The 27,600-nt window shown below is 46.8% G+C and overlaps 2 protein-coding genes across 2 annotated transcripts; one reads left to right on the top strand and one right to left on the bottom strand.

Moving 5' to 3' along the window:
* Nucleotides 1-1,734: 1,734 nt before the first annotated feature.
* Nucleotides 1,735-4,686, top strand: tmem234 (transmembrane protein 234; the record flags this gene model as incomplete). Its single annotated transcript, XM_080547027.1, has 5 exons — nucleotides 1,735-1,747; nucleotides 2,548-2,723; nucleotides 3,147-3,213; nucleotides 3,864-3,956; nucleotides 4,502-4,686. The coding sequence occupies 5 exons, from the start codon at nucleotides 1,735-1,737 to the stop codon at nucleotides 4,600-4,602; spliced, it is 450 nt and encodes a 149-aa protein (XP_080403153.1). The 3' UTR covers nucleotides 4,603-4,686.
* Nucleotides 4,687-8,192: 3,506 nt separating this feature from the next.
* Nucleotides 8,193-19,767, bottom strand: dcdc2b (doublecortin domain containing 2B; the record flags this gene model as incomplete). The annotated part of the gene is made up of 14 exons (XM_080546916.1): nucleotides 8,193-8,435; nucleotides 8,546-8,644; nucleotides 8,744-8,815; nucleotides 9,021-9,137; nucleotides 9,326-9,397; nucleotides 12,545-12,654; nucleotides 12,868-13,027; nucleotides 14,629-14,694; nucleotides 15,087-15,123; nucleotides 15,214-15,348; nucleotides 15,857-15,988; nucleotides 16,120-16,190; nucleotides 18,857-18,911; nucleotides 19,490-19,767. The coding sequence occupies 14 exons, from the start codon at nucleotides 19,765-19,767 to the stop codon at nucleotides 8,193-8,195; spliced, it is 1,647 nt and encodes a 548-aa protein (XP_080403042.1).
* Nucleotides 19,768-27,600: the final 7,833 nt, after the last annotated feature.

The following is a 27,600-nucleotide window of genomic DNA, read 5'->3' as shown; positions in this document are numbered from 1 at the left end:
AGCAGAGCACAGCCAGCGGGTCTACCGTGGTCACCATCCACGCTCCGACCTCGGAGAACACATAGCAGAACCTCTGTGGTCGACAGCACGAACCCAGGCTATTAACGCCATCATCATCATCATCATGCTTGAAAAACAAATACATTATGAACAAAGTTGTGGTATTGTGTGGGAGAGATGGATGGACGTGAAGGACAATTCAAAGGAGACAGGGGACGACACTTGTTGTGAACATAAACACTTTGGTTTCTTGACTACTACAGTGTTCAGATCGTGGACAGAAGCCATTTTGATTTCTGTGCATTTGCAGCTGTGATACTGTGCCGACAATCAGATGCACACGAAATGGAAAAATGGCATACAATGGACTTGTTAGAGGCCTAACTGTATCTGTGTACATTTCTGTGTTGAGAGCCTTATAAGGGTTTTTCTTCCTTTTCTGTGAAAAAGTCAATACTGGTTTAAATCCTTTCTGGTTTGATATGAAAGTATTTTGCACTTTACTACATTCACCCTGTCCTGTGTTTGTCTTGTTTATTGTTCTTTCATTGAAATCGATATTGAAAATAAATTTGAACATTTCGAATGAATGAATGAATGAATGGTCTTTATTGTCATTGATATAGTACAGGTACCATACAACGAAATTTGGGAGGGGGGGCTCCCCTGGTGCTAGGAAAAAATGTACTAAAAACAAGAAGGGAAAAGAGCTGGTTTACATAAATAAAGGCTATATACACTATCCACTATACTATACAAATAAAACACTGTGCTGTACTCTATGCTATGCTATAAATATCCTAACATTTCCTATCTCTGAACCTTATGTACCCGAGGGTTGTCATATTGCACATAGTATTATTGCACATTCATTTAAAGTGTCGCAGTTTGCAGGTTTGAAATGTTCACAGTTGTGTTTCAGTATTGCACTTGATTACAATCTAGTAGCTGCCATCAAATTGTCTAAATTGTCCAGGGCCTAGAACCTAGATCTTTGCTGTGTTCAGGGCCTGAATGGCCCTGGGGTAGAAGCTGAGCTTCAGTCTATTTGTCCTTGCGGACATGGTCCTGAACCGCCTGCCCGAGGGCAGCCGAACAAAGTGTCCGTTCCCAGGGTGGGATGGGTCCCTGGAGATCTTGGAGGCCTTCCTGAGGCAGCGTGTGTTGTACAGCTCTTCCAGAGAGGGGAGGGGGGCGCCGATGATCTTCTGGGCCGATCTCACGACTCTCTGTAGCGCTCTCCTCTCTGCGGCTGTGCAGCTGGAGAACCACACGCAGATGCAGTAGGTGAGGATGCTCTCCACATTTCCTAACAACTTTTGATGAAAAGGTGAGAAATTAGTCGTTTTCTTCAGATGTCAAACTGTCGACATAACTGGAATAGCAGGCAGCGTCCTGATTTCAGGGGCACAACAGGTGAGTTTGCATACATTAACACAAAGACAAGTATTTTTGTCAAAGTGAAATGACGCCCTCAAGTGGTGGAAATGAAAATAGCTACAGTACCAATTCAAGGCTGCATTCAATATCTTTATAGAATGTAAGACATGTTATTGTCATTCTGAATTTAAGGACGCCACCATTCTTGTTCATGCTCTCCTCTTTTGTATGCTTCATGAGATAAATGGAAATTGCGGCCAGACAGAATATCAATGTTCAAGAACAGGAGTGAACAGTCTAGGGTTGACGAACTCGTTAGGTGACTTGAAGGCAGCTCGTATTCTTGTGTTTACAATGGTATCCGCAGGTGAGTAGCCGGAGATTATCAGTTCTAGCTAGCTAATAACTTATTTCTCCCCTCCAAAACTCAACCATTAAATTGCTTAGAACTTTAAAAACAATGAATGTCCCGCTTTTAGGTCTACAAGGGTAGAAAACGAGAAACGACGCGAGAAGAACGTGAACTCGCAACAGAGATATGGTGGCTGAGGCGCTCGTAGCTCTTTACCGAAGAACACCAGGAAGTTATTTGATTAGATTTTTACCGTAATTGGTTATTTTGGTCCAAACAAACCATCAATACCCATAGTTAGATATCGACCGAGCCTAAACACTATCGCTGTTACATGTAGGCCTGTCTACATGCACGCTGCTGTATTGATAGACGTGTTCTGAAGTAAGGGAAACATTACACCGTAACACCGATGTATGGTGCCGTATCATAAAGGACCATAATAATAAAAGTATTGCCTTTTTCAAGTCGTTTTAGCACATGAGGCACACACCAAAACAGGTCCCATCATTAATTTGATTTCGGTGTGACTTGAACGAACCGTGTGAATGTGGACACCAGTATAAGAGTCTGCGTTGTGTATTTTATGCACCCAGATTGTGTCTTCACTGCCAGTTTACATTAGGGATGCAACCTCAGCAAATATGTTCAAGTCAAGACTAAAAACCCATCTTTTTAATATTGCCTTTAAATGACTAAATAATTAAATTATTATATTATTATTAGATTATATAATGATTGGAGCACTTTGAGCTGCAACATTTGCAGGAAAAGCGCTATACAAATAAAAAGTTATTATTATTATTATTATTATTATTATTATTATTATTATTCCGAAGCGGAGGTCCTGTGGCTGGTGGTGGTCGCGGTGCTGTGGGGTTGCACCAACCCGCTCCTGAGGAGGGCGACGGAGGGCATCGAACACGTGAAACAGGGGAACAAAGTCCTCCAGTTCCTGGCTGAGGTCAAGTTCTTGTTCCTGAACATCAAGGTAAAAAAAACTCACACTTCTAAAGTCCCAGCCATTCACACCGAAAAGTGTAGGAATTTAGGAATTGAGTTTGTTATTGGTGGGTGGATATGGTGTGGATAATGGGTCTTGCCACTACATTGCTGGATAGAACTGTTGGTGTGAACGGGGACAAGACAGAAGCCCACTAAACCTCACTTTCCTGGGACACTTGGGGGGTATTCCATCAACGTTGCTAAAGGACAATCCAGGCTTATTTTGATCAATCTTGCGAGATTTACCAAAAAAGCCAGCCTTAGTTATTCCTTTAGCGGGTGATGGAATACCTCCTTGGTGTGAATGGGACTTCAGAGAGACAGTATTATCTCAGAAGTGATTATTGGTTGATCATGTTGCATCTGCTGTTTCCTATTCTGTAATAACATTGTCCCTTTGCGTCTCCAGTACCTGATACCGTTCCTTCTAAACCAGAGTGGGTCATTGGTGTACTACTTCACTCTCGCCACCACAGGTGAGCAGGACCTAACAACAATAACAATAATAATGGACTGACTTATATAGCGCCTTATTCCAAAGCGGTTTACAATGGCCTCTCATTCACCCACACATTCACACACCAATGGCGACAAGCTACCATGCAAGGCGCCAGCCCGCTCATTGGGAGCAATTTGGGGTTAAGTGTCTTGCCCAAGGTCACGAACCACCGATCTGCCAACCTTGTAATCAGAGACGCCGCCTCGACCTCCTGCGCCACAGCCGCCCCACAACAACAACAGCCGCCCTGTTGTCTGGCCTCTGCCTGCTTCTGTTATGGTGATCTAGTATATTCTAAATCACAGAACTCTGATTTCTTTTTTTATCTCATCTCCCTGGGAGAGTTCAAAGCTCTGATTAAAAATTGTGTGACAGAACAGTCCAATTGCTACTCCTAAGATGGATTTTTTATAATGTGTCTGTTATCCCATGTCTGTTATTTATTATGTTTTATTCTCCAATTTTGTACACTTGTACCTGTACTGGTGTGCTTCCTTGGCCAGGTCTCGCTCCAAAAAGAGATTTTAATCTCAAGGAACCTAAATAAAGGTCATACAAAAGCCTATATCAATATGATCAGTACCTGTGTGGTCTGTGACCCCTCCTCCTCCTCTTCCTCTCTGACAGACATGTCCCTGGCTGTTCCCGTGGCTAATTCCCTCACCTTCCTCTTCACGTTGCTCACTGGCAAGCTGCTGGGAGAAGAGTTTGGAGGCAAAGGCAAGTGTCTCACGTTGATGATGTCACCACACACAGAACCTCCCGGCTCTTTGCAGAGGCAAAGTTGCTCAGTACACCTTGTGTCTGGAATGTGTTATTAATGTGTTATTAATGTGTGGTAGGTTATCACATCTCTCCTTCTCTCTCCCTCTCTCTCTCTCTTTCTTTCTTCTCTCTCTCTCTCTCTCTCTCTCTCTTTCTTCTCTCTCTCTCTCTCTCTTTCTTCTCTCTCTCTCTCTCTCTCTCTCTCTCTCTCTCTCTCTCTCTCTCTCTCTCTCTCTCTCTCTCTCTCTCTCTCTCCCATCTGTTTAGGCAGGCCGGTAGTCACCTATAGCCATCTTATGTTCCTGTTTATGTTGTCCCTTTGTTTTTTATCTCTATTGACGATGTTTGATTGCACTTTTATTTTCACCCATTGCACCCTGTGCATCTGTGCTGTGAAGGGCGCTATAGAAATAAAGTTTTACTTACTTACTTACTTACTTACTTACTCTCTCTCTCTCTCTCTCTCTCTCACCCCTGCCCCCTCTCTCTAACCATTTCAGGAGCTGTTGGAGGGATGGTCCTCACCATGGTGGGCATCACTCTGTGTATCGTGAGCTCTGTCAGTGAGACAGAGAAGAACCCTAACCCTGTCTCCCACTGAACACTACTGGACCCCCCAGTAAAAACCTACTGAATCCCGCAGTAAAAAACCTACTGGATCTCCCAGTAAAAAAAACGATTGGAACGTCAAAACAACAGTTTTCCTCTGGAGCAGTGCGTTGTGTTTCTAGTTGAGGGTGTCTTGCTTACATCTGTGGAGGTAGAAGTCGGAGGACGGGCTCATTGTAATGCATGGGATAGAATGAGGAATGGTATCAACACGATACCGTTCCTCATTTCATTTCATGCATTACAATGAGCCTGTCCTCCGATTTCTACTTCCACCAGCCTCCCATGAGAGGGTATTCCTATCTGAGGGTGTCTTCTCTAGGAGGCACTAGCCTTGACTCCATTATGACTACACGAGCGACTTCCTCTCTCATTGCAAACACTGTTTACAGTGTACAAACGGTCGTAAAATAGGGTGTTTTAACATTACCCCTCCTGTGTAAAGGCTTTATCACTGTAACCTGTAGGGTGTAAGGTTCCAGAAGGCCTTTGGCTGAGTCTGGATCTGTGTGTGTGTGTGTGTGTGTGTGTGTGTGTGTGTGTGTGTGTGTGTGTGTGTGTGTGCGCCTGTGTGTGTGCCTGTGTGTGTGCCTATGTGTGTGCACGTGTGCGTCATCCTGAGTGACTGGATGATGTGTGGAGGAGGGTAGCGAGAGAATGTAAATGATTGATTGATTGATTGAAAACCTTTATTGTCCCCATTGGGGAAATTTTGTTGTCAAACAGCTCAGTTAGGGCAGAAAACATTCAGTACAGAAAACAGAAAAACATTCAATAAAAAACATAAAACAGTGCAGGCTCAATAAGTAAAAAGTTCCAAAAGTTCCATCTCCAGGTCTCCCCCACCCTGCAGGGCCTGGTTGTAGAGTCGGAGTGCAGCTGGAATAAAGGACTGTCCAAATCTTTTTGTACTTTGACGGGGGAGAACAAATCTGTGGCTGAACTTGCTCCTCATCCCTGCCAGCTCGCAGTACATCGGGTGGGAGGGATTGGCCAGCATGGCCGCCAGTTTTTTCCCCATCCTCTGTTCTGCCACCACCTCTAGGCTGTCCAGCCCGGTCCCCACCACAGAGCTGGCCTTCTTCACCAGTTTGTTTAGCTTCGCAGCATCCCTGGCACAGATGTTTCCACCCCAGCAGGCCACGGCGAAGAACAGAACGCTGGCAACCACCGACTGGTAAAACATTTGCAGCAGCTTGTTGCAGACACCGAAAGACCTCAGCCTTCTCAGGAAAAACAGTCTGCTCTGCCCTTTCCTGAGAAGAGCCTCGGTGTTGTCAGTCCAGTCCAGTTTGTTATTAATTTGTACTCCCAGGTACCTGTAGGAGTCCACCCTCTCGACTTCCACCCCCTTGATGGTGATGGGGGCTGGGGTCCTTCTCTTCCTCCTAAAATCCACCACCAACTCCTTTGTTTTGCTGGTGTTAAGCAAAAGGTAGTTGGTGTCGCACCACTGCACGAAGCTCTCCACCAGGGCCCTGTACTCCTCATCCCTGTCGTCTGTGATGTAACCGACGATAGAGGAGTCATCCGAAAACTTCTGCAGGTGGCACTGGTCGGAGCTAAACTGGAAGTCGGAGGTATAGAGGGTGAAGAGAAAGGGTGACAGAACAGTTCCCTGGGGGGCACCGGTGTTGCACACCACCACCTCAGACTGACAGCCCTGCAGTCTCACATACTGACGCCTGTCTGTGAGGTAGTTGTGGATCCAAGCCGTCAGGGAGTCCTCCACACACATCACTGCTAGTTTGTCAGCCAGCAGTGATGGCTTGATAGTGTTAAATGCACTGGAGAAGTCGAAGAACATGGTCCTCACCATGCTCTGTGGCCTCTCCATGAACAGACAGACAGACCCACACACAGACACACAGTGCCACAGCCGGGTAGCAGAGTTCAGACGGGGTTCATTCCTGCCTGTCCAGATTTATGAGAGCAGCCGTCCCCTCCATCTGCTGCCTCTGTTCACACGGCTGGACAAACGCTGCTGAAATGGACCAATTAGAGAGCAGCGTGCTGCTGTGGCGTCAGGTCACATGTCCTCCTGGAGATGCTTCACTGTCAGGTCCTCCTTGTGTGAAGCAGGGGAGGCTACTGGAGGTAGAAATCGGAGGACGGGCTCGTTTTCTACCTCCACCACCAGCCTCCCCTGATGTGACGGCATTATGTTCATGAACTACGTGGGCGTAGTAGATGTTAAATGTAAGGGATGTGTTTGTGTGTGTGTGTGTGTGTGTGTGTGTGTGTGTGAGAAATGTATCAGCAGTTGGATGGCACTTCATGTGAAATAATAGCAATTTCGTATTCAGAAGTGTCCGTTTTATTATTAGACCATATACTTTGCCACATTCACAGTCTACAGATGTCACATTTATTTCTGTAAGATATCAAATATTTGATGCTGTATATATATTCCATTTATTTCATTAAAGTTTATTTTGATAAAACATGATTCTTTACATTAAATACTTTCCATACACCATATTCTATTTGTTCTTGATGATAATATCTCTCGAAAAAATACACTTCCCTATTTACAGAATGTTAAGACATTCATTACAATTACATTGTGTCAGTGTCACAGTAGTTCCAGTACAATTCGGTTGTTAAGTCGTGACGTGTTTCCGGGTCCAACGTTGGCTGAGGCGCTCTCTTCGAAATGCCGCTTTTCCAAGGCTCAAAGACTCTGACAATATGGGAAAAACGGGAAAGTGCTGTGTCCCTTGTTGTATGAATAGATCTGAGTCTAAAAAACGATTGAACTGTCATTCTACCACTTTAGTACCCTGGTACTCTGGTGCAGGGATTTTTTTATTTGGACCTTGAAATTGCTAAACGTCACGTGTGACGTCAGACTTAACAACCGAATACATAGAGGTGTTTTGATCTCAGTAGAATATTCAGTTTGGATTCTCTGTTTCGATATCTAAAGGGATACGTCGTGATTTAGTTACATTGCTCGTTAGTACATAGTTGATCTGGATGATGATGTCACTCTGACGATGGGACCTGCTCCTTCCGGAAGCCTCCGCTCTCCACAGCCACAGCCCCATCCTGAGAACTAGGCCCATCCTGAGAACTGGACTGTTTCATTCTGGTGCTGGATGGGGGGTCGCAAGCACTCTCCTGTTGGAATAAACCAAACAACGAACAGGGTTCCTACAAGTTTCAACAAGTCACATTTAAGACCTTTTTAATACCTTTTTTTTAGACCTCTTTGGATATAATTTTAGACCTATTCGCGACACCATATGATAGCTATTTGTCATCCTCAAGGTGATGAAATTAGGGATTTCACTGCCATACAGACAAAAAAAGTCTGAAGGAATATAAAATAAATATTGGTTTCAGCTTGATTAATTGCCGCGTAAATAGATTAGATAGACTGATTTCCTTGCAGGACGAGCTAATCTTCGTTTTAAGACCTAGCACCTAATTATTTAGACCTAATAACTGAAATGTAGGACCTTTTTAGGCCTTATAAATCAGCTTGCTGGATTTTAGACTTCAAGGCTTTTTAAGACCAGCGCAGGAACCCTAAACGAAACATTTCAAACCAAATCAGTTGAACACAAGTGGACGTGTTCACTCTCTGGAGCTGAACAGACTCTTCCCACCAGGGTGAGAATGGAAACACACCGTCTGCGTCTTGGAGGACTGAAGACTCGCCTTTCTGTCTTCTCCGGCTCCCCCTCGCTGTCCTTGAACCCTTCGGCTCCCTCGAGAACCCTGAGATGATGAGGAGGAGGAGGAGGAGGAGGAGGAGGCTCTTGAGTGTGGAGAGCTTCGCCCTCTCTCTGGCTCCAGCTCCAGCCTCATCTCCAGCTCCTTCAGCGGGGAGGAGAGCGGAGACGGAACTCATTAGTCGTGATTGAGTGTGTACTCACTCTTCTTTTGTCCGTGTTGGTGTTGTATAACCAGTGTCTGAGTGTCCCCACCTCTGCTGCTGCCTCCGTGGCTGCAGCCTGTTCCCCACACGCGGACGGGCGGTCTGCGTCCGCTGTGGAGTGGCTGTGGTCGTGCTCTTGGGATTTTTCCTTGAACAATACGAACGGTTTATGAGAGTTATTCGAATGTAATTCATGTAAATTAATTCATCATACTGGATGTACCTACACACACACACACACACACACCTGCACACTGTGCTCTGTGGTCAGGTAATCTCTCTCAGTGATCACCTCTGCCTCCATTGTCGCTGCCTCTCTCTGTGAGTCAAAAGACAACCGTTGGTGTAACATTACAGTATGTGTGTGTGTTCTGTGTCCTTAACTGTGCTGTACTGGATTTGGTTCATACCAGGTTTATACCATTCCTCATCCTATTCCATGCTTTACAAGGAGCCCATCCTCCGATTTCTACCTCCACCAGCCTTCCCTGCTGCATGTGTATGATAGCTCCTTTCTTTCGTACCTGTGGTGGATCAGTATCAGAGCTGACTTTCACCGCCTCCCCTCCTCTGACCGGCGGTACGTTAACGGGAGAGTTGATCCGTTGATCCGTCTGTGTCTTCATCTTGTCTTCTCTCATCTGTAACAGGAGGAGAAGCACCGTTACATCAACGACAAAATGTGACGGCAGCTGGTGAAACCCAGAACAAGTCGGCAACCAAACAAACTGTTCAGACTTTTATTCAAAAAAAAATAAAAACAAACAACAAAACCCATAGACACTTTACTGACCTGGTGTCTGTTGTTTGGCCCATAGACACTACTGACCTGGTGTCTGTTGTTTGAATGAGGGTTGTATCTCTCATGCAGCTCCTCCTCGTCCACGGTCTCTGCCACCCTCTGGAACAGACAGGAGAGACTCAGCCATGCGGAGGATTTTCACCGCATAACAAAACACGTTACAACAACCTGCACACTGTGTGTAAAGGAGGGGGAAAGAGGCACTGGGGAGTTGGAGACTAGAGAGAAGGGAGAGAGAGTGTGTGTGTGTGTGTGTGTGTGTGTGTGTGTGTGTGTGTGTGTGTGTGTGTGTGTGTGTGTGTGTGTGTTAGAGAGAAGAGACAGTGTGTGTGTACTAGGGAGACGAGACAGAAGAAGATAGAAAGGGAAAGACATTGGGATATATAAAGACAGTAGATGTGTGTTTGAGGGTCTATAAGGACAGTAGAGGAGTGTTTGAGGGTCTATAAGGACAGTAGAGGAGTGTTTGAGGGTCTATAAGGACAGTAGATGAGTGTTTGAGGGTCTATAAGGACAGTAGAGGAGTGTTTGAGGGTCTATATTAAGGACAGTAGAGGAGTGTTTGAGTGTCTATAAGGACAGTAGATGAGTGTTTGAGGGTCTATAAGGACAGTAGGAGTGTTTGAGGGTCTATAAGGACAGTAGAGATGTGTTTGAGGGTATATAAGGACAGTAGAGGAGTGTTTGAGAGTCTATAAGGACAGTAGAGGTGTGTTTGGGGGTCTATAAGGACAGTAGAGGAGTGTTTGAGGGTCTATAAGGACAGTAGAGGAGTGTTTGAGGGCCTATAAGGACAGTAGAGGTGTGTTTGAGGGTCTATAAGGACAGTAGATGAGTGTTTGAGGGTCTATAAGGACAGTAGAGGTGTGTTTGAGGGTCTATAAGGACAGTAGATGAGTGTTTGAGGGTCTATAAGGACAGTAGAGGTGTGTTTGAGGGTCTATAAGGACAGTAGATGAGTGTTTGAGGGTCTATAAGGACAGTAGAGGTGTGTTTGAGGGTCTATAAGGACAGTAGAGGAGTGTTTGAGGGTATATAAGGACAGTAGAGGAGTGTTTGAGGGTCTATAAGGACAGTAGATGAGTGTTTAAGGGTCTATAAGGACAGTAGAGGTGTGTTTGAGGGTCTATAAGGACAGTAGATGAGTGTTTGAGGGTCTATAAGGACAGTAGAGGTGTGTTTGAGGGTCTATAAGGACAGTAGATGAGTGTTTGAGGGTCTATAAGGACAGTAGATGAGTGTTTAAGGGTCTATAAGGACAGTAGAGGAGTGTTTGAGGGTCTATAAGGACAGTAGAGGTGTGTTTGAGGGTCTATAAGGACAGTAGAGGAGTGTTTGAGGGTCTATAAGGACAGTAGAGGAGTGTTTGAGGGTCTATAAGGACAGTAGAGGAGTGTTTGAGTGTCTATAAGGACAGTAGAGGTGTGTTTGAGGGTCTATAAGGACAGTAGAGGAGTGTTTGAGGGTCTATAAGGACAGTAGAGGAGTGTTTGAGGGTCTATAAGGACAGTAGAGGAGTGTTTGAGGGTCTATAAGGACAGTAGAGATGTGTTTGAGGCTCTCCACGCCACTCTATCCCACCTGGAGAGGGGAAACAGCTACGCGAGACTGCTCTTCGTGGACTTCAGCTCCGCCTTTAACACCATCCTTCCAGACAGGCTAGTGACCAAACTACTAGACCTGGGTCTATCACACTCTATATGTGCGTGGATCAAGGACTTCCTGACCGACCGCCCCCAGAGGGTGCGGGTGGGCCCCCACACCTCCACAGCCCTCAGCCTCAGCACTGGGTCACCCCAGGGCTGCGTGCTAAGCCCCATCCTCTACAACCTCTACACCCACGACTTCACCCCCATCCACCCCAGCAACTACATCGTAAAGTTTGCAGACGACACCACCGTGGTGGGATGTATCTCGGGGGGGGACGAGGCGGCGTACAGGGATGAGGTAGAGCAATTGAGCAAGCTGTGCAAGGTAAACAACCTGCTGCTAAACAAGTCAAAGACCCAGGAACTCATCGTAGACTACAGGAGGAAAAAGTCAGAGATCCTGCCCCTGCTCATCGACGGAGAGAGCGTAGAGATGGTCTCAAACCTCCGTTTCCTGGGACACATCATACGGGATGACCTGGCCTGGAAGGACAACACTAAAGGCACCATCAAGAGGGCACAACAGCGGCTATACACCCTGAGATGCCTCAAGAAACAACACAGCAAGCAGGAGATGCTGGTGGCCTTCTACCACGGCGCAGTGGAGAGCATCCTCACCTTCGGCATCTCCAACTGGTACCACAGCTGCACGGCAGCGGAGAGAAACGATCTACAGAGAGTCGTGAGAACAGCACAGGGGATCACCGGCGCCACCCTCCCCTCTCTGGAGGAGCTGTACGAAACACGCTGTCTCAGGAGGGCCTCCAAGATCTCCAAGGACCCGACCCACCCTGGGCACGAACACTTTGTCAAGCTGCCCTCGAACAGGAGGTACAGGACCCCGGCCGCTAGGACAAACAGACTGAAGGACAGCTTCTACCACAGGGCCGTCAAGGCCCTGAACACAGAAAAGGCCTAAGTTCTGGGCCCAGGACAAGTCCGGACGGATTGTAAATGGCAGCTAGTGCTGAGGCACAAACATGTACATTTTCAAGCCTGCAAACTGTGACACTTTAAAAAAATGTGAAAAAATACTTTCTTGTGCAATATGACAACCCTAGTTGACTATCTGTGCAGTATAGTACAGTGGATTGTGTACATAGCCTCTATTGATGTAAACCAGCTCCTTATCTTCTTGTGATTTTATGCATCTATGCTTTTTCCAAAATGTGTTTCTTTTTCCTTTCTTAAACACCAGGGGAGCCTCCCCTCCTAAATTTCGTTGTTTGGTACCTGTACTGTAACAATGACAAATAAAGTCTATCTATCTATCTATCTATCTATCTATAAGGACAGTAGAGGAGTGTTTGAGGGTAAGGACAGTAGAGGAGTGTTTGAGGGTCTATAAGGACAGTAGAGGTGTGTTTGAGGGCCTATAAGGACAGTAAAGGAGTGTTTGAGGGTCTATAAGGACAGTAGAGGAGTGTTTGAGGGTCTATAAGGACAGTAGAGGTGTGTTTGAGGGTCTATAAGGACAGTAGAGGAGTGTTTGAGGGTCTATAAGGACAGTAGAGGAGTGTTTGAGGGTCTATAAGGACAGTAGAGGAGTGTTTGAGGGTCTATAAGGACAGTAGAGGTGAGGAGACGACTGTTGGACCTGGTCCACAGGGAGCTCGACCGCGGTGTTCTCGTCCTCCTGCACCTCCTCCGCCCCCTGCACCTCCTCTCTCCTTCTCCGCACTCCTCCTTTGAACACGCTGGGCTTGGCTGTAAGTAAGTAAGTAAAGCTTTATTTATATAGTGCCTTTCGTACATGAAATGCAACTCAAAGCGCTTTGTAACACACACACACACACACACACACACTGAGGAATGTATGTGTATGTGTCTGTGCGTGCATGTGTGTGTGTGTGTGTGCGTGTGTGTGTGGGTGCGTGCGTGTGTGCATGCGTGTGTGTGTGTGTGTGTGTGTGTTCTTACCTGGTCCACTCCGGGGCGGGGGGCGGGGCTGGCCTCTGTGGTTGCGGACCTTGACCGGTCTAGCGTAGAAGAGGGAACTCCCCTCCTTCCCTGACCTTCTCTGGACGGCCTGCGGGGGCGCCACCTCATCCCCAGTGGACTTCACCCTCCGGCCGTCCCCCTGTGACGACACCACAGAGGAAATCGATGGAATTTATCCACTTGATACACCGAAACTATACACCATTACACCATACAACTATACACCATTCCCTCTCCATTGAAACTGATGAATACTGCATGGCAGTGGAGCAGTGGAGGCTGGTGACTTCCAGAATTGAGGAGGCCAATTTTTTCCCGCTTGCTCACTTCACTCGCGATGGAATGTTCCCTGTTCTTCTTATCTGTCTTTGTTAAAAATTATTAATTTGTGTTTGGCGATACTGAAGGGATTGGGACACTCTCAGGATGGTGGATGAAGCAGCTTTTATTGCCTGCACAATGGGTCATCAAATAAAGAAAACAATTGGCATGAATCTCTGGTCCGCCTGCAGCAGCTATTGTCCCTTCTGCTCAGGCTCACAACATTCACCACAACATACTACATACAATCAATGACATGTCAAAAGCACTCAAACACTATGTCAATCAGACACACAACATACAATTCAGAACAATACTTCATCCATTTCTAATATTTATCCTGCAGAACAGCACTCATACACGCGTGTGGCGGAAAAAGTTACTACATGTGGAATGCAACATGACGTTACTGACTAGCCATGCCCTAGATCGCGCATGCTAGCAACACCACGAGTGGACTCTTACAAAATGCACCAAAACATAGAACTCAAACAACATATGTAATAAGTTACCTGCACAATGGGTCATCAAATAAACAAAACAATTGGCATGAATCTCTGGTCCGCCTGCAGCAGCTATTGTCCCTTCTGCTCAGGCTCACAACATTCACCACAACATACTACATACAATTATTAATTATTAATATTAAAAATAAAACTGTTCAATAAATCCTAAATGTTGTCTACCGATTCGATGTATAAATCGCGCCAGAATCTCGCCGACTTCCGAGGTCATTTTAAGCAAAAGTATTTGGCCAAATGAGCTATTATTTTCAGGGGGAAATGGCTTCATGTGATTGGACGAACAAAATGTCAATCTTTCAGCCCTGGACTCAATGCATGGTGAGGCCAGGCCTCCTCTGCCCACCCATTTTCAGTGATTTGGCCAATCACATATTGCCATGAAAAAAATTGCATTACATTGACTTTTTGAGATTGAGATTGAGATTGAGGCCTGGCCTCCTCAATACAAACGGATAGGGATTCTGGCCTGTAGGTGCTTTACAATTGCAATATTGGGTTTTAGCCATGGAAAAATTCAGATTTATGAACAAAACGGAAATAATATGAATATTTAAAAAAAAAAAAAATGTTTTTTGTTAAATAAATACAATTATTGCTTTTTTAAATCTCTCTCTCTTCTCTCAAATTATTGGGGAGGCCAGGCCTCCTCCACCTCTATGGAGGAGCCTCCACTGCAGTGGAGGCTGGTGGAGGTAGAAATCGGAGGATGGGCTCATTGTAATTGTAATGCACGAAACAGAACGAGGGAAGGAAGGGTATCAAATATGTCTGTTTGATCCCGTTCCTCAATCCATTCCGTGCCTGACAATGAGCCCGTCCTCCGATTCCTACCTCCGCCAGCCTCCCTGCTGTATGGGTTACAGGTTACAGGTTGCTATGGGTTACAGGGCCGTACCTCTGGAGAGTCCAGCAGAGCGGAGTCGCTGTATCTGTCCTCAGGGCCGCGGGCCGTCTTCCTGCTCTGAGGACACACAGGACAGGGTCACACAGGACAGGTTCTCACAGGACAGGGTCACACAGAGGGTCACACAGGACAGGGTCACACAGGACAGGGTCACACAGGACAGGGTCACACAGGACAGGGTCATACAGGACAGGGTCACACAGGACAGGGTCACACAGGACAGGGTCATACAGGACAGGGTCACACAGGACAGGGTCACACAGGACAGGGGCACACAGGACAGGGTCACACAGGACAGGGGCACACAGGACAGGGTCACACAGGACAGGGTCATACAGGACAGGGTCACACAGGACAGGGTCACACCTGACAGGGTCACACAGGACAGGGTGTTAGGGAGGTAAAGGGAGGTGTTAGGGAGGTAAAGGGAGATGTCAGATGTAGCTTACCTCATATCTTCTCAACCTTCTGTTTCCTGGGTAATTTCTGAAAAATCATACAGTAGCTGTATGTCAGAATCAGGATGAGCTCCATACATTAGCTGCATGTCATGGTTAGCGTAGCGTAGCGTGGTACCTCTCAGAGGCTTTGGGCACCAGCAGCTCAACATATGGAAGCTTCTTGAACCTCTCGGTTCCCACGGCGATGTAATAGTGTCCGCTCTCCAGCTCCTCTGCTGCGGACACGGTCACGCCCTCCAGAGAGCACAACCTGGCAGGGTCAGAGGTCACAGGGTCAGGGGTCACTGGAGCTGGAGCTGTGTGTGTGTGTCTGTGTGTGTGTGTGTTTGTGTGGGGGTGTGTGTTTGTGTGTGTCTGGCTGTGTGTGTGTGTGTGTGTGTGTGTGTGTATATGTGTGTGTGTGTGTATGCGTGTGGGTGTGTGTGGGTGTGGGTGTGTGCGTGTGTTTGTGTGTCGCTGCGTGTGTGTGTGTGTGTGTGTGTGTATGTGTGTGTGTGTGTGTGTGTGTGTGTCGCTGCGTGTGTGTGGCTGTGTGTGTGTGTGTGTGTGACTGACCTGCGTACCGCCCCGGTGCGGAGGCTGGCCTTGTGTGTGTGTGTGTGTGTGTGTGTGTGTGTGTGTGTGCGTGTGTGTGTGTGGGTGTGTGTGTGTGTGTGTGTGTGTCTGTGTCTGTGTCTGTGTGTGTGTGTGTGTGTGTGTGTGTGTGTGTGTGTCGCTGCGTGTGTGTGTGTGTGTGTGTGTGTGTGTGTCTGACTGACCTGCGTACGGCCCCGGTGCGGAGGCTGGCCTTCTCGGTGACCAGGCGGAGGATCTGCTCCAGGTCCTGCTGCATGCTGCGGGGGATGATGAACCGCAGCGCCGGGCACAGCAGGTCCCCGTTACGGAACACACTGCAGACACATCAACACTACTGATTCTGTCCACAGAACACACCTGTATGTGTGTGTGTGTGTGTGTGTGTGTGCGTGTGTGTTTTTTTTAGTATGTATGTTGTGTAGTATGAGAATGCAAGGTCACTCACTGTATGATGCAGGGTAGAGGTATAAACTTCCTCCATTTTGCAGACACATTGGGTCTCTGGGGTATTCTTGGCTAGGAGAGAGGGGGGGATGAGAGAGAGAGAGAGAGAGAGTGAGAGAGGGAAAGAGAGAGAGAGGGGGGGAAAGAGAGGGAAGGAGAGAGACAGAGAGAGAGGGGGGGTGAGAGAGAGAGAGGGAAAGAGAGAGAGGGGGGGGGGAGATAGAGGGACAGAGAGAGAGGGGGGGAAGAGAGAGAGGGAGAGAGACAGAGAGAGAGGGGGGTGAGAGAAAGAGTGAGAGAGGGAAAGAGAGAGAGAGGGGAGGGGGAAAGAGAGAGAGGGAGAGAGACAGAGAGAGAGGGGGGTGCAAGAGAGAGGGACAGAGAGAGATAGAGAGAGAGAGAGGGGGGGGGCAAGAGAGAGAGACAGAGAGAAAGAGAGAGACAGAGAGAGATACATCCTGTATTGAGCGCAGCAATTGTTATGATAAATATGATTAAGTAGTATCATCCCCTTTCATAGAGATACAATAGCCATGAACAAAACCCCAGTAGTATCTTAATAACACAACATTGTCATCTTTGGCCTATTGCCACACACTTGACAATGGGAGCGCTGCTGTGGCCATGGCAACAACAGTAACACTTCAAGTCATTGTCAATGACACATTTACATAAAGACCCATATCTTAAACCATAACTCAACGCTCCACTTGAAGTCATAACAACCACACCCCCCCCCCCCCCCCTCTGTCCACAAATAACGGCAGTCATCAGGGTCGGCTGTGGCTCAGAAGGTAGAGCCGGCGTCTAATGATCGCAAGGTCGGCGGTTCGACCCCGACCGGCCACGTGTCAAGGTGTCCTTGGGCAAGACACTGAACCCCTAATTGCTCCCAAGGAGCGGGCTCGGCGCCTTGCATGGTAGCTTGCCATCATTGGTGCGTGAATGTGTGTGTGAATGGATGAATGGGTGAATGGGTGAATGAGAGGCCGTTGTAAAGAGCTTTGGAATAAGGCACTATATAACTGCAGTCCATTTACCATCTGGGTCTTGAGGCAGAGTCAGGAATCAAGCCACATTGTTTCTGACCACATGACCACAATAAATCAACCACCAACTGACCACTGCCTGCCTGGTGATAATGGCGTTAGGCCACAATGTTTCCACTGTGAGGTGTCCCTCTGTTCTGTGTTGTTTGGTCGGCATGGAGCATCGGACCTGCCCGGACACGCTCAGAGTTCCTGATAATACCGGAGCCTCCCGCTTTGTTCTCTCTGAAGGAGTCACTCACTCCTCCTCCCTGCCGCAATCTACCGAGCCATATAAACACACACACATGCATATTATCTGTGCACACACACAAGCACACAAACGCATACACACACACACAAACACACAAGCGCATAAACACACACACATGCATATTATCTGTGAACACACTTACACACAAGCACACAAAAGCATTCACACACAAGCACATACACACACACACACACACACACACACACACAACTCGTGTGTAAAAGCCACAGCAACTCACAACACAGCCACGTCAGCCCTTCCCCTAAACTAAACCATCGCCACTTGACCTGGCCGGGAAACGATATCCTCCCTGCCCCCGAAAGCTCACGTGACGCTCGACGCCTCTTCTACTGTTTCAGCTGAACAGCTGGGAAGAAACAGGCTGTTGACGGAGAGGCTGTGTGAGAGGGTATGTTCTCTGGGGTCGGCTCCATACTGTTGGGACTTAGAGAGGAGCTATGATGAGGAGGAGTGTGTGTGACAACACCTGGTGATTTCTCCAGAGCCCCACAGAGCCACTTCACAGCTGAGGAACCTTTATCTGTGTCCAGCCAGCCGGCTGGCCTGAATACAAAGCCAACCGTTTCCATTGTGACGGTCTCTGAGCTTCCGAGACGGCCCGGGAGGGACGCCGCTGAGACCCTTTGCATAATATGACCTCTCCTCACCAGCTCTGCCTCCTTAGTCTACTGCAGGGGAGGCTGGCGGAGGTGGGAATCGGAGGAGGGGCTCGTTGTAATGCACAGAACAGAATGAGGAAAGAACACATGGTTGATACCATTCCTCATTCTGTTCCACCTCCTCCAGCCTCCTCCAGCCTCCGCCGTTTACTCTGCTGTAACCCAGTGGAGACAGATCCTTTGAAACGGGTGAAAACGGAGTTAGAACCAGAGAGCCGGCATACAGCCTACACAGTCTGTGACTCCGTTTGAGATCACCGATCAATCACTATCGATCAATCACGCGTAGACAGCAGCCCTGACGTCAGCTCACACGGTGAGTGGCTGGATGAGTCTGCCTCACTGCACGGCCCTCTGTTGTGGGTTATTTTTCAGTTATTGATGATCAATAACATCCGTTGATAAACAGCAATCCAGCCATACAGTATAGTGACACACAAAGCCAGCCTCCCCTGATATACACCATGAGGAGTGGAAGTGTTGTCAGATAAATAAGCTAATATTGTATCTGCTCTGTTAGGGTAAACTGGTTCTCACTATTCTCATTTTCACATTTATACCCCCCCGCGCGCACACCCGTACACACCCACCCCCAGCCACCCCCTGCAGGGCATTCCAGTGGCACATTCCTGCTGGGTTAGGCCAGGATTAATGAGTAATGGACTGTACCATTGACCTCAGTGTGTGTGTGTGTGTGTGTGTGTGTGTGTGTGTGTGTGTGTGTAGTGCCTGCATATAAAACCATGTTTAACCTACCTGAGCTCCTTCACCACGGGCAACAGGCTGCTTCTTCACGCCAGTATTTAAATAACTGCAGGTAGAAAACCAACACACATGATTAGGGCTCACCAGGGGATACCAGGGGGAGGACCCACACCCACACGCACACACACAACACACACACACACACCCACACACACACCCACACACAGAGAGAGAGCTTTTCTATTCTCAGCACGTTCCATAACAGTCTTCATGCATTATCCATAATGTGTAAATCTCAGTGTTGAGAACGGTGTATAGACGACAGACTGTATAGACTATAACAGACCATCAACAGACACACAGCACATTCACAGATCACACATATACACAAGTATTTACATGAACACAACTAAAGACTGACCAAATAATGTACATTTAGTCCAACGCCTGTAGGACACTGTCTGTTACTGTCTGTTGCTGTCTGTTACAGTGTTCTTGATGAGCTTTCACAGACGAACAGACCAGAACACACTACACAGACTTTGGTCGGCTGCTTGTACACATTAACAGGACCTTAAATATACAGCATACATATATTTCCATGACCAAAACTAAATAATGACCAGAGATTGTGAATTCTGTGGTGCCGATGTCCCGGGGGTTCTGTGTGGTAGCGGTACTCACTCCAGCTTCTTGAACTTCTCGAACCCCGCAGCCACGTACTGAGCGCCGGTCTGGAGGTCGTGGAGCTCCTGGACCCGGTGGCCCTGCCGGGGCGTGTACAGGGTCCTCACGGCCAGCGGCGCCTGGATGCTCTGGGTCACGTCGTTGAGGAAGGCCTCCATGGATGCCACCTGCCTCTGGTTCACCACGAACCTCCGGCCCGTATGGAACGGGTCTCCGTTTCTGAACACCGTCACGTTCTTCACCGGAGGCAGGAGAGCCGTCCCGCCGGACGCCATGTCGGTACGTCCCCGGGGTCTGGCTGCTCCCTGGCTGCTGTCTGCTCTGGGTCGAAAACACCCGCCCGCCCGCCACCACCACCACTGCCACCACCTCTTCCTCCAGCCCTCACCACCTAGACCACAGGACAGTTGTATAATACAACCAGAGACAGCAGAGGGAGGAACTGGGAGCTGAGACCCTTCTTCTCTGTTCTGTTCTGTTCTTCTTTGTGTTGGTCTCTCTCTCTCTCTGTTTCTATCTCTTTCTCTATCTCTTTCGCTCTCTATCTGTCTAGATGTTCTGGTCTCCCACTCACACGCTTCTCCGCTCCCTCACACAGACACACACTCACACACACACACACACACACACACTCACACACACACTACTCTGACGGCCGTGAGTATTTCCTGGTTGCCATAGCAGCAGCACCAGCAATGACTGGCTTTGTGGGCCAAACCATCAGCGGCAACGGCACAACAAAAGAGGGTGAGAGGGAGGGAGGAGGGGAGTGAGGTAGGGAGAGAAGGAGGGAGGGAGAGAAGGAAGAGGGGAGGGTGAAAGTGTGGTAAGCTGAATCAACACGATAAACCATACACCTCACGTTATATTTTTTTAAACTGTATGAAAGCAGACCCTGCTAATTCCCAACTGGGGTTTCATTCATTCCCACAGACTGGCCATATTACCAGTTCTGGACAAGTGAAACAATCAGTAAAACAGACAGAGAGGTGCATGCTGTGGGAGTGGACAGTAGGGATTTGGAATACCATTTACAACACATCCACGTCAAATCCACGCCTCTCTCTTTACCATGTACGGTATGTCCGCCAGGAAACACTGACTGTGGTAAGTGTGGTTGTCTCATCAGTATCAGTATGTCTACAGACAGCAGGGTACATGACCAACAGACACACACGCTTGTATTTAGGTGATTGTCTGTTATGGAGTGTGTACTGTGGTCTCCATGGTGAGTGTATGAGAAGCACCAGAGGTAAACTGGCTTTGGGGACTTCCTGTGAATCTCCCCCATTGCTGATTTGACAAAAATGCAGATGATAATTACATGCTGTTACTGTATGCTGACAATAGTGATGGCTGGTAATTAGGTGACATCACATGAGGCGCTAGCAACACCAGCAGTAGTAAAGGAATAGTTTGAAAAAAATATATGTTTATTCATGTTCACAAAAACATACACTCTTGTTTCATTCATACACATGATCAATAAATAAATACACTTGAAAATGATGTACATACGTCAGCGGACAGGGGTAGGAAATAGCTTGTTTTACATTATAAACTGGTCACAGTTAAGACAACAGAGAGGTCCCATTGTGGTCAACAAACAGAGAAATCTTCACTCCCGTTTAGAAGGCCAGCCTCTCTGCTCTGCTGTTAATAATACAAATAATAATAAAAAATAAAAATAAATGTATTTGTATAGCGCTTTTCCTGCAAACTGTTTCCTGTTGCAGCTCAAAGTGCTCGTTAAGACACATTCAATCTCTCCTTCAGTGACAGGTACTGTAGGGGAGAGAGAGAGAGAGAGAGAGAGAGAGAGAGAGAGAGAGAGAGAGAGAGAGAGAGAGAGAGAGAGAGAGAGAGAGAGAGAGAGAGAGAGAGAGAGAGACAAACTATTAATTCATTATTTTTAGACAAACTATTAATTCATTATTTTTATTCTTTTATTTGAACTTTGTCACAACCAATCAATGATAGTTATGACATGAAGATGTAATTGAGTCACAGCTCTTACTTTCTTCCTGCTGGCGATGGCCTGCTGGAGCCAGAGAAGCTCCATGGCCAGAGTGTTCCTGTGCAGCCTCAGGGCCTGGGGGCTCTCCTGGGCCTGGGGGGTGTCCTTGGGGCTCTGGGGGGTGTCCTGAGAGCTCTGGGGGGTGTCCTGGGCCTGGGGGGTGTCCTGGGGAGTCTGGGGGACGTCCGGGGCCAGACAGCACCTCTGGCGACCTGGGAGAAGGCGGGGAACGCAATCAGAGACAGACAAGAATCGACAGGCATGCTACAGGGAGGGAGAGACACGCCTGGTCAGGGGAGCCTGTTCTCACACACAGGACACACCAGGGTTCCCACACCTTCTGAAACATCAAATTCAAGCACCTTTCAAGGACTTTCTAGACTCAATTCCCTCGAATTCAAGGACCCAACACGGCATAGTTTGAGACAGATCTAGATGAGAATTTATGTAATAGGAACTATCCGCTCACAGACAACAATTAAAAAGTGAGCCTTGAATGTGTGAACACTAGATGGTCTCTTGCCTTCTCTACCACAGCACAGCAAAACAATATATTGTGAAATATGTGTAAAGTTAAGCAATACAGAGAGGAGGAGCTAAGTAAAACATGTTTTTAATATATATATATATATATATATATATATATATATATATATATTTAGAGAGAGAGACAGGAATTCAAGCACTTTCAATGACCCATGTCTATTTTCAAAAACGTTTAAGACCTTGATTTTCTTTTCTCAAATTCACAAACTTTCAAGGATTTCAAGGACCCGTGGGAACCCTGCACACAACACATACACACACACACACACACACACACACACACACACACACACTCTCGTTGCCTTTCTGAAAGTGACTGCAGCTTGTATCAAATCCCAAACTGCTCCAGACTGTAGTTGTGTCCGTGCTCTCCATCACAGCCCCCTCACTGTGGCGGCTACCTGTCTCTCTGTCGCCTCCTGGTGGGCTGGAGAGGGACACCCGCCTGTGGGAGTCATCTCTCTCTGGTGGCTCTGTCCTCTCTGACAGGCCATGATGTGTCACAGCCCCTGACTGTTGTTGTTGCAGACTGTGGGATTCACTGTGTGGTCCTGCTTTCAAATGCTTCTTGGCACAGCTGTTAAATGTATGGCCATCCTGCATAGAAGAGAATGGAATAAGATAAGATCTGTCGGTTAGCTGGACACTATGTTCAGAAATGATGAGATGGGCTTATTACAGTCTTCAGAGAAATGCGTGTACATATAACACAATGAAAGGCCTGGGTGGACATAGATTACTTCTCCTGGTATGACTGGTGGATAGATGATTAACTTAGATTGTAATCAAGTGCAATACTGAAACACAACTGTGAACATTTCAAACCTGCAAACTGCGACACTTTAAATGAATGTGCAATAATACTATGTGCAATATGACATCCCTCGTGTACATAAGGTTCAGAGATAGGAAATGTTAGGATATGTATAGCATAGCATAGAGTACAGCACAGTGTTTTATTTGTATAGTATAGTAGTATAGTATAGTGAATGAATGAATGAATGGTCTTTATTGTCATTGATATAGTACAGGTACCAAACAACGAAATTTGGGAGATGGGGCTCCCCTGGTGCTAGGAAAAAAAAACTAAAAACAAGGGAAAAGAGCTGGTTTACATAAATAAAGGCTATGTACACTATCCACTATACTATACTATACAAATAAAACACTGTGCTGTACTCTATGCTATACCTATTCTAACATTTCCACTATAGTGGATAGTGTATATAGCCTTTATTTATGTAAACCAGCTCTTTTCCCTTCTTGTTTTTAGTTAAAAAAAATCCTAGCACCAGGGGAGCCCCCCCTCCCAAATGTCGTTGTATGGTACCTGTACTGTATTAATGACAATAAAGACCATTCATTCGTTACTTACTTAGTCAAATGTATTGATTGTAAGTCGCTTTCGAATAAGGCGTCTGCTAAATGCCATAAATGTAATGTAAATGTAAAGAAATTAACGTGCTGCTTACAATGTCTTTAAAGTGAGGGATAGGAATGATGTGTCCCCTCCAGTCTAGATGGTTCAGGTCCCCATCGATGTCTCTGACAATGTCTTCAAACTCCGACCGGACACTGCGAACCTCCTTTCTCACCAGGTATCCACGCGCGTGTGCCTGTGACACAGACAGACAGACAGACAGACAGACAGACAGACAGACAGACAGACAGAGAGACAGACAGACAGAACAGCGTCAATAGTCCTTGGGCCAAACCCCCAAATTGAACATTTCATTACCAAATTCTGGGCAAATCCTAGATGTGATTTTCTTATTCCTATACATCCCTAGATTATGTTTTGATATGATAGACCTTTTGGTTTGGCAGCTTATTAGTAGTTATCACCTCGTAAAGGTACGGAGTGCTTTTTTCAAAACCGGAGTTTTGCCTAGAAAAGTCCCCTGCCATATATTCCTCCCCTTCGTATGATTCGCGCCTAGCTGTGCTGTGGTTGTGATAGAGACATTCGTGTCGTGCGGGAAAGTTACCATAGCGTAGGAAGCTCTGATCGACTCGGGGTTGATCTCTACGTGTTCAGGAGACCCAGGCGCATAAAGGACATCTGGCTCATGTCTCTATCACAAGCACAGCCCGAGCTATGCGCGACTGACACGAAGGGGAGCAGAATATGGCAGGGGACTTGTGGACCCGAATGCAGGACACTGAGGCGGAGTCAGATGAAAGGTCAAACCCATGGATGGGTACATTTATTGTTTTCTGAATTTGTATGTTTAAATATACAAATGATACATGATCTACTTAGAATATTTCCATAACTTTCCAGAATAGAAATCTAATCAGTAAAAAAAGATCTAAAACTAATCTAAGCAAGCCTTTAGAATATGGATAATAAAACATACAATACATAGCATAACATAAAATAAAATAAAAATCTTACTATACTCCTCTTACTGTATGGTGTTTATATAATGTACGTAAAGCACTTTGAATTGTCCTTGTCGTATGAAATGTGCGATACAAATAAACTTGCCTTGCCTAAACCCTTTTGGAAGGTTTTGTTTATGTCCAGGTTTCACATATCTCTGTAGTTACATGTTCAGTGAGTGAGTCTAGTTGCTGGTGACCGCTAGGACCATAGGCAGATGCCTTGTTGGTAAGTAATTTGTTCAAAGTGCTTAAAACAAATAAAGTGTGTGTTTACCTCCTCAAATAAATTAACTTAGCCCCAGCCAGATCCATATTTAGAGGTAAGTTACCTCAGGTAACTTTAGCTAGCAAGCTAGTTTAGAGTTAGTGGTAATGTATATCTAGCTGGTTAGATAACTAAGCGACCTTGGGTTCCCTGAAAGGTGCTATATAAATGCAAGTTATTATTATTATTATTATTATTATTATAACTAGCTAGCTAGTTTTTTCCACCATAAATCATCTCCTGAAGCCACAACCATCTCCCACTACTGAGGCTACAGAGCAGCGATGTAACAGCTTCATTGACTTTTTCAGATCCAAGGTCAACAACATTCGCTCTCTGATGCCCAGCTCTTCCTCTCTGTCTCCCTCTGCTACCAACCCCTCGCCTGGGAGTTTGCCATCTCTCCCATGTTTCACAGAGGTTCAACAGAGCCACATTATGGAAATCCTTAGAGGAATGAAATCATGCACTTGCGCCCCGGACCCCATTCCCACTGCTCTGCTCAAGTCATACGCCAACCTTGCCTTCCTGTCCAAGGTGCTAGTGAAGGAAGTTGCTTCCCAACTCCAGGATCACCTCAAACACAACAACCTGTTTGAAAGATTTCAGTCAGGCTTTCGCTCAGCCCACAGTACAGAAACGGCTATGCTAAGGGTGACGAATGAACTGCTGATGACATCCTCCTGGACCTGACAGCAGCATTTGACATGGTGGATCACACTATCCTCCTAGAGCGCCTCCACACCACCATTGGACTCTCAGACTCTGCACTGAAGTGGTTTCAGTCCTATCTCTCTGGCAGGACTGAATACGTCTCACTGGGTGGATGCAGGTCCAGACTTCTCCCTGTTACCTGTGGTGTTCCACAGGGGTCGGTTCTCGGCCCAATCCTCTTCATCACCTACATGCTCCCCCTCGGTCGTGTCATCACCAGATATGGGATGTCTTTCCATTGTTATTCTGATGACACACAGCTCTACATTAAAACTGCCCCAAGCCCCTCTGCAGCCATGTCATGTCTCACCAACTGTCTTGAGGAGATAAAGGCATGGATGAACAACAACTTCCTTCAGTTAAACAGTAACAAATCCGAAGCTCGTCTTGTTGGCACCCCACACCAGGTTCAGTCTTCGCCCATATCACAGCTCACCTTCGAGGGTCAAGTCATCCCCTTCTCCTCCTCAGTCTCAAATCTGGGGGTTAGGTTTGACCCTCACCTGACCTTCAGTGACCATATACAACACCTGTGCAAAACCTCCTTCTATCATCTCAGAAATATTTCCAAACTCCGTCCCACTCTAACCCTGTCAGATGCAGAGAACTTGTCCATGCCTTTGACTACTGCAATCCGCTCTTCATCGGGATTCCTGGCAAAAGCATACAGAAGCTGCCATACATCCAGAACAGAGCTGCCAGGATCCTGATGAGAGTCCACAAATACAAGCACATAACCCCCGTTCTACACTCACTACACTGGCTCCCCGTCTCATTCAGGGTTGACTACAAAGTCCTTCTTCTCACCCACAAATGCATCAACGGACACGCACCTCCCTATCTACAAGAACTCATCACTCCACAAACCTCCACCCGCACCCTCAGGTCTTCAAACAGTTTGCTCCTCCAGGTCCCCAATACCAGGCTCCGCACCATGGGGGACCGAGCCTTCTGTTCGGCTGCGCCGTGCCTGTGGAACAGCCTTCCTAGCCAGCTAAAGGCAGTACAGAGCCTGTGCAACAGCCTTCCTAGCCAGCTAAGGGCAGTACAGAGCCTGTGGAACAGCCTTCCTAGCCAGCTAAGGGCAGTACAGAGCCTGTGGAACAGCCTTCCTAGCCAGCTAAGGGCAGTACAGAGCCTGTGGAACAGCCTTCCTAGCCAGCTAAGGGCAGTACAGAGCCTGTGGAACAGCCTTCCTAGCCAGCTAAGGGCAGTACAGAGCCTGGACTCTTTTAAGACAGGCCTTTGACTGTTGAACTGTGTTCATTCTTGTGATTTATTTTGTGTTTTTTTACTATGTTTTTAACTTATTATGTTTTTGTTTTTTTTACTCTGTAGCACTCTGAGATTCTTTTAAATGAAAAGTGCAATACAAATAAAATGCATTATTATTATTATTTATAGTTAATAACACTTTAGTTAGCTAGCTAAACTAGCAAAGTAGCCTGTTGTGTACCCAGGCTTGAGACAGGGTTTTATATTGTAGTAATATTAATGTAACTTAATTTACATTAAATTTACAGAAGATTCCTTGTTTGTAGCCCCAAGTTGTAATGAGATCTGCCCCAATTACTGCACCCTGACAATATTTTAGTTTAGAATAAGGTTGGTAATTTAATGTCAAACTAGATGTATTCCTCTATTTCAGAGACCCACATCATCAGCAGTAAGTGTAAGTCTAATGATGGATCCAACTTCAGGTGAATGCAGCAGCAACCTGCCAAGAAAGCGGCATGGACAGCATCATCCACTGCTCTGATCATGGACAGCATCATCCACTGCTCTGATCATGGACAGCATCATCCACTGCTCTGATCATGGACAGCATCATCCACTGCTCTGATCATGGACAGCATCATCCACTGCTCTGATGATGGACAGCATCATCCACTGCTCTGATCATGGACAGCATCATCCACTGCTCTGATGATGGACAGCATCATCCACTGCTCTGATCATGGACAGCATCATCCACTGCTCTGATCATGGACAGCATCATCCACTGCTCTGATCATGGACAGCATCATCCACTGCTCTGATGATGACTCCAACTCAAACCTGGTGTCACCCCAAAACCTGGACTCATGGAGAACTTTGTTGAGGGCGGCAGAAATCAGAAAACATCTCCCAATTTTGGACCACACCTACCACCAGACTCCATACACCTACAGCTTTCAC

This window comes from Nansenia antarctica, assembly GCF_963989245.1.
Source record: "Nansenia antarctica genome assembly, chromosome: 1".
NCBI classification, from domain to species: domain Eukaryota; kingdom Metazoa; phylum Chordata; class Actinopteri; order Argentiniformes; family Microstomatidae; genus Nansenia; species Nansenia antarctica.
This window is presented reverse-complemented; position numbering and strand designations above follow the sequence as displayed.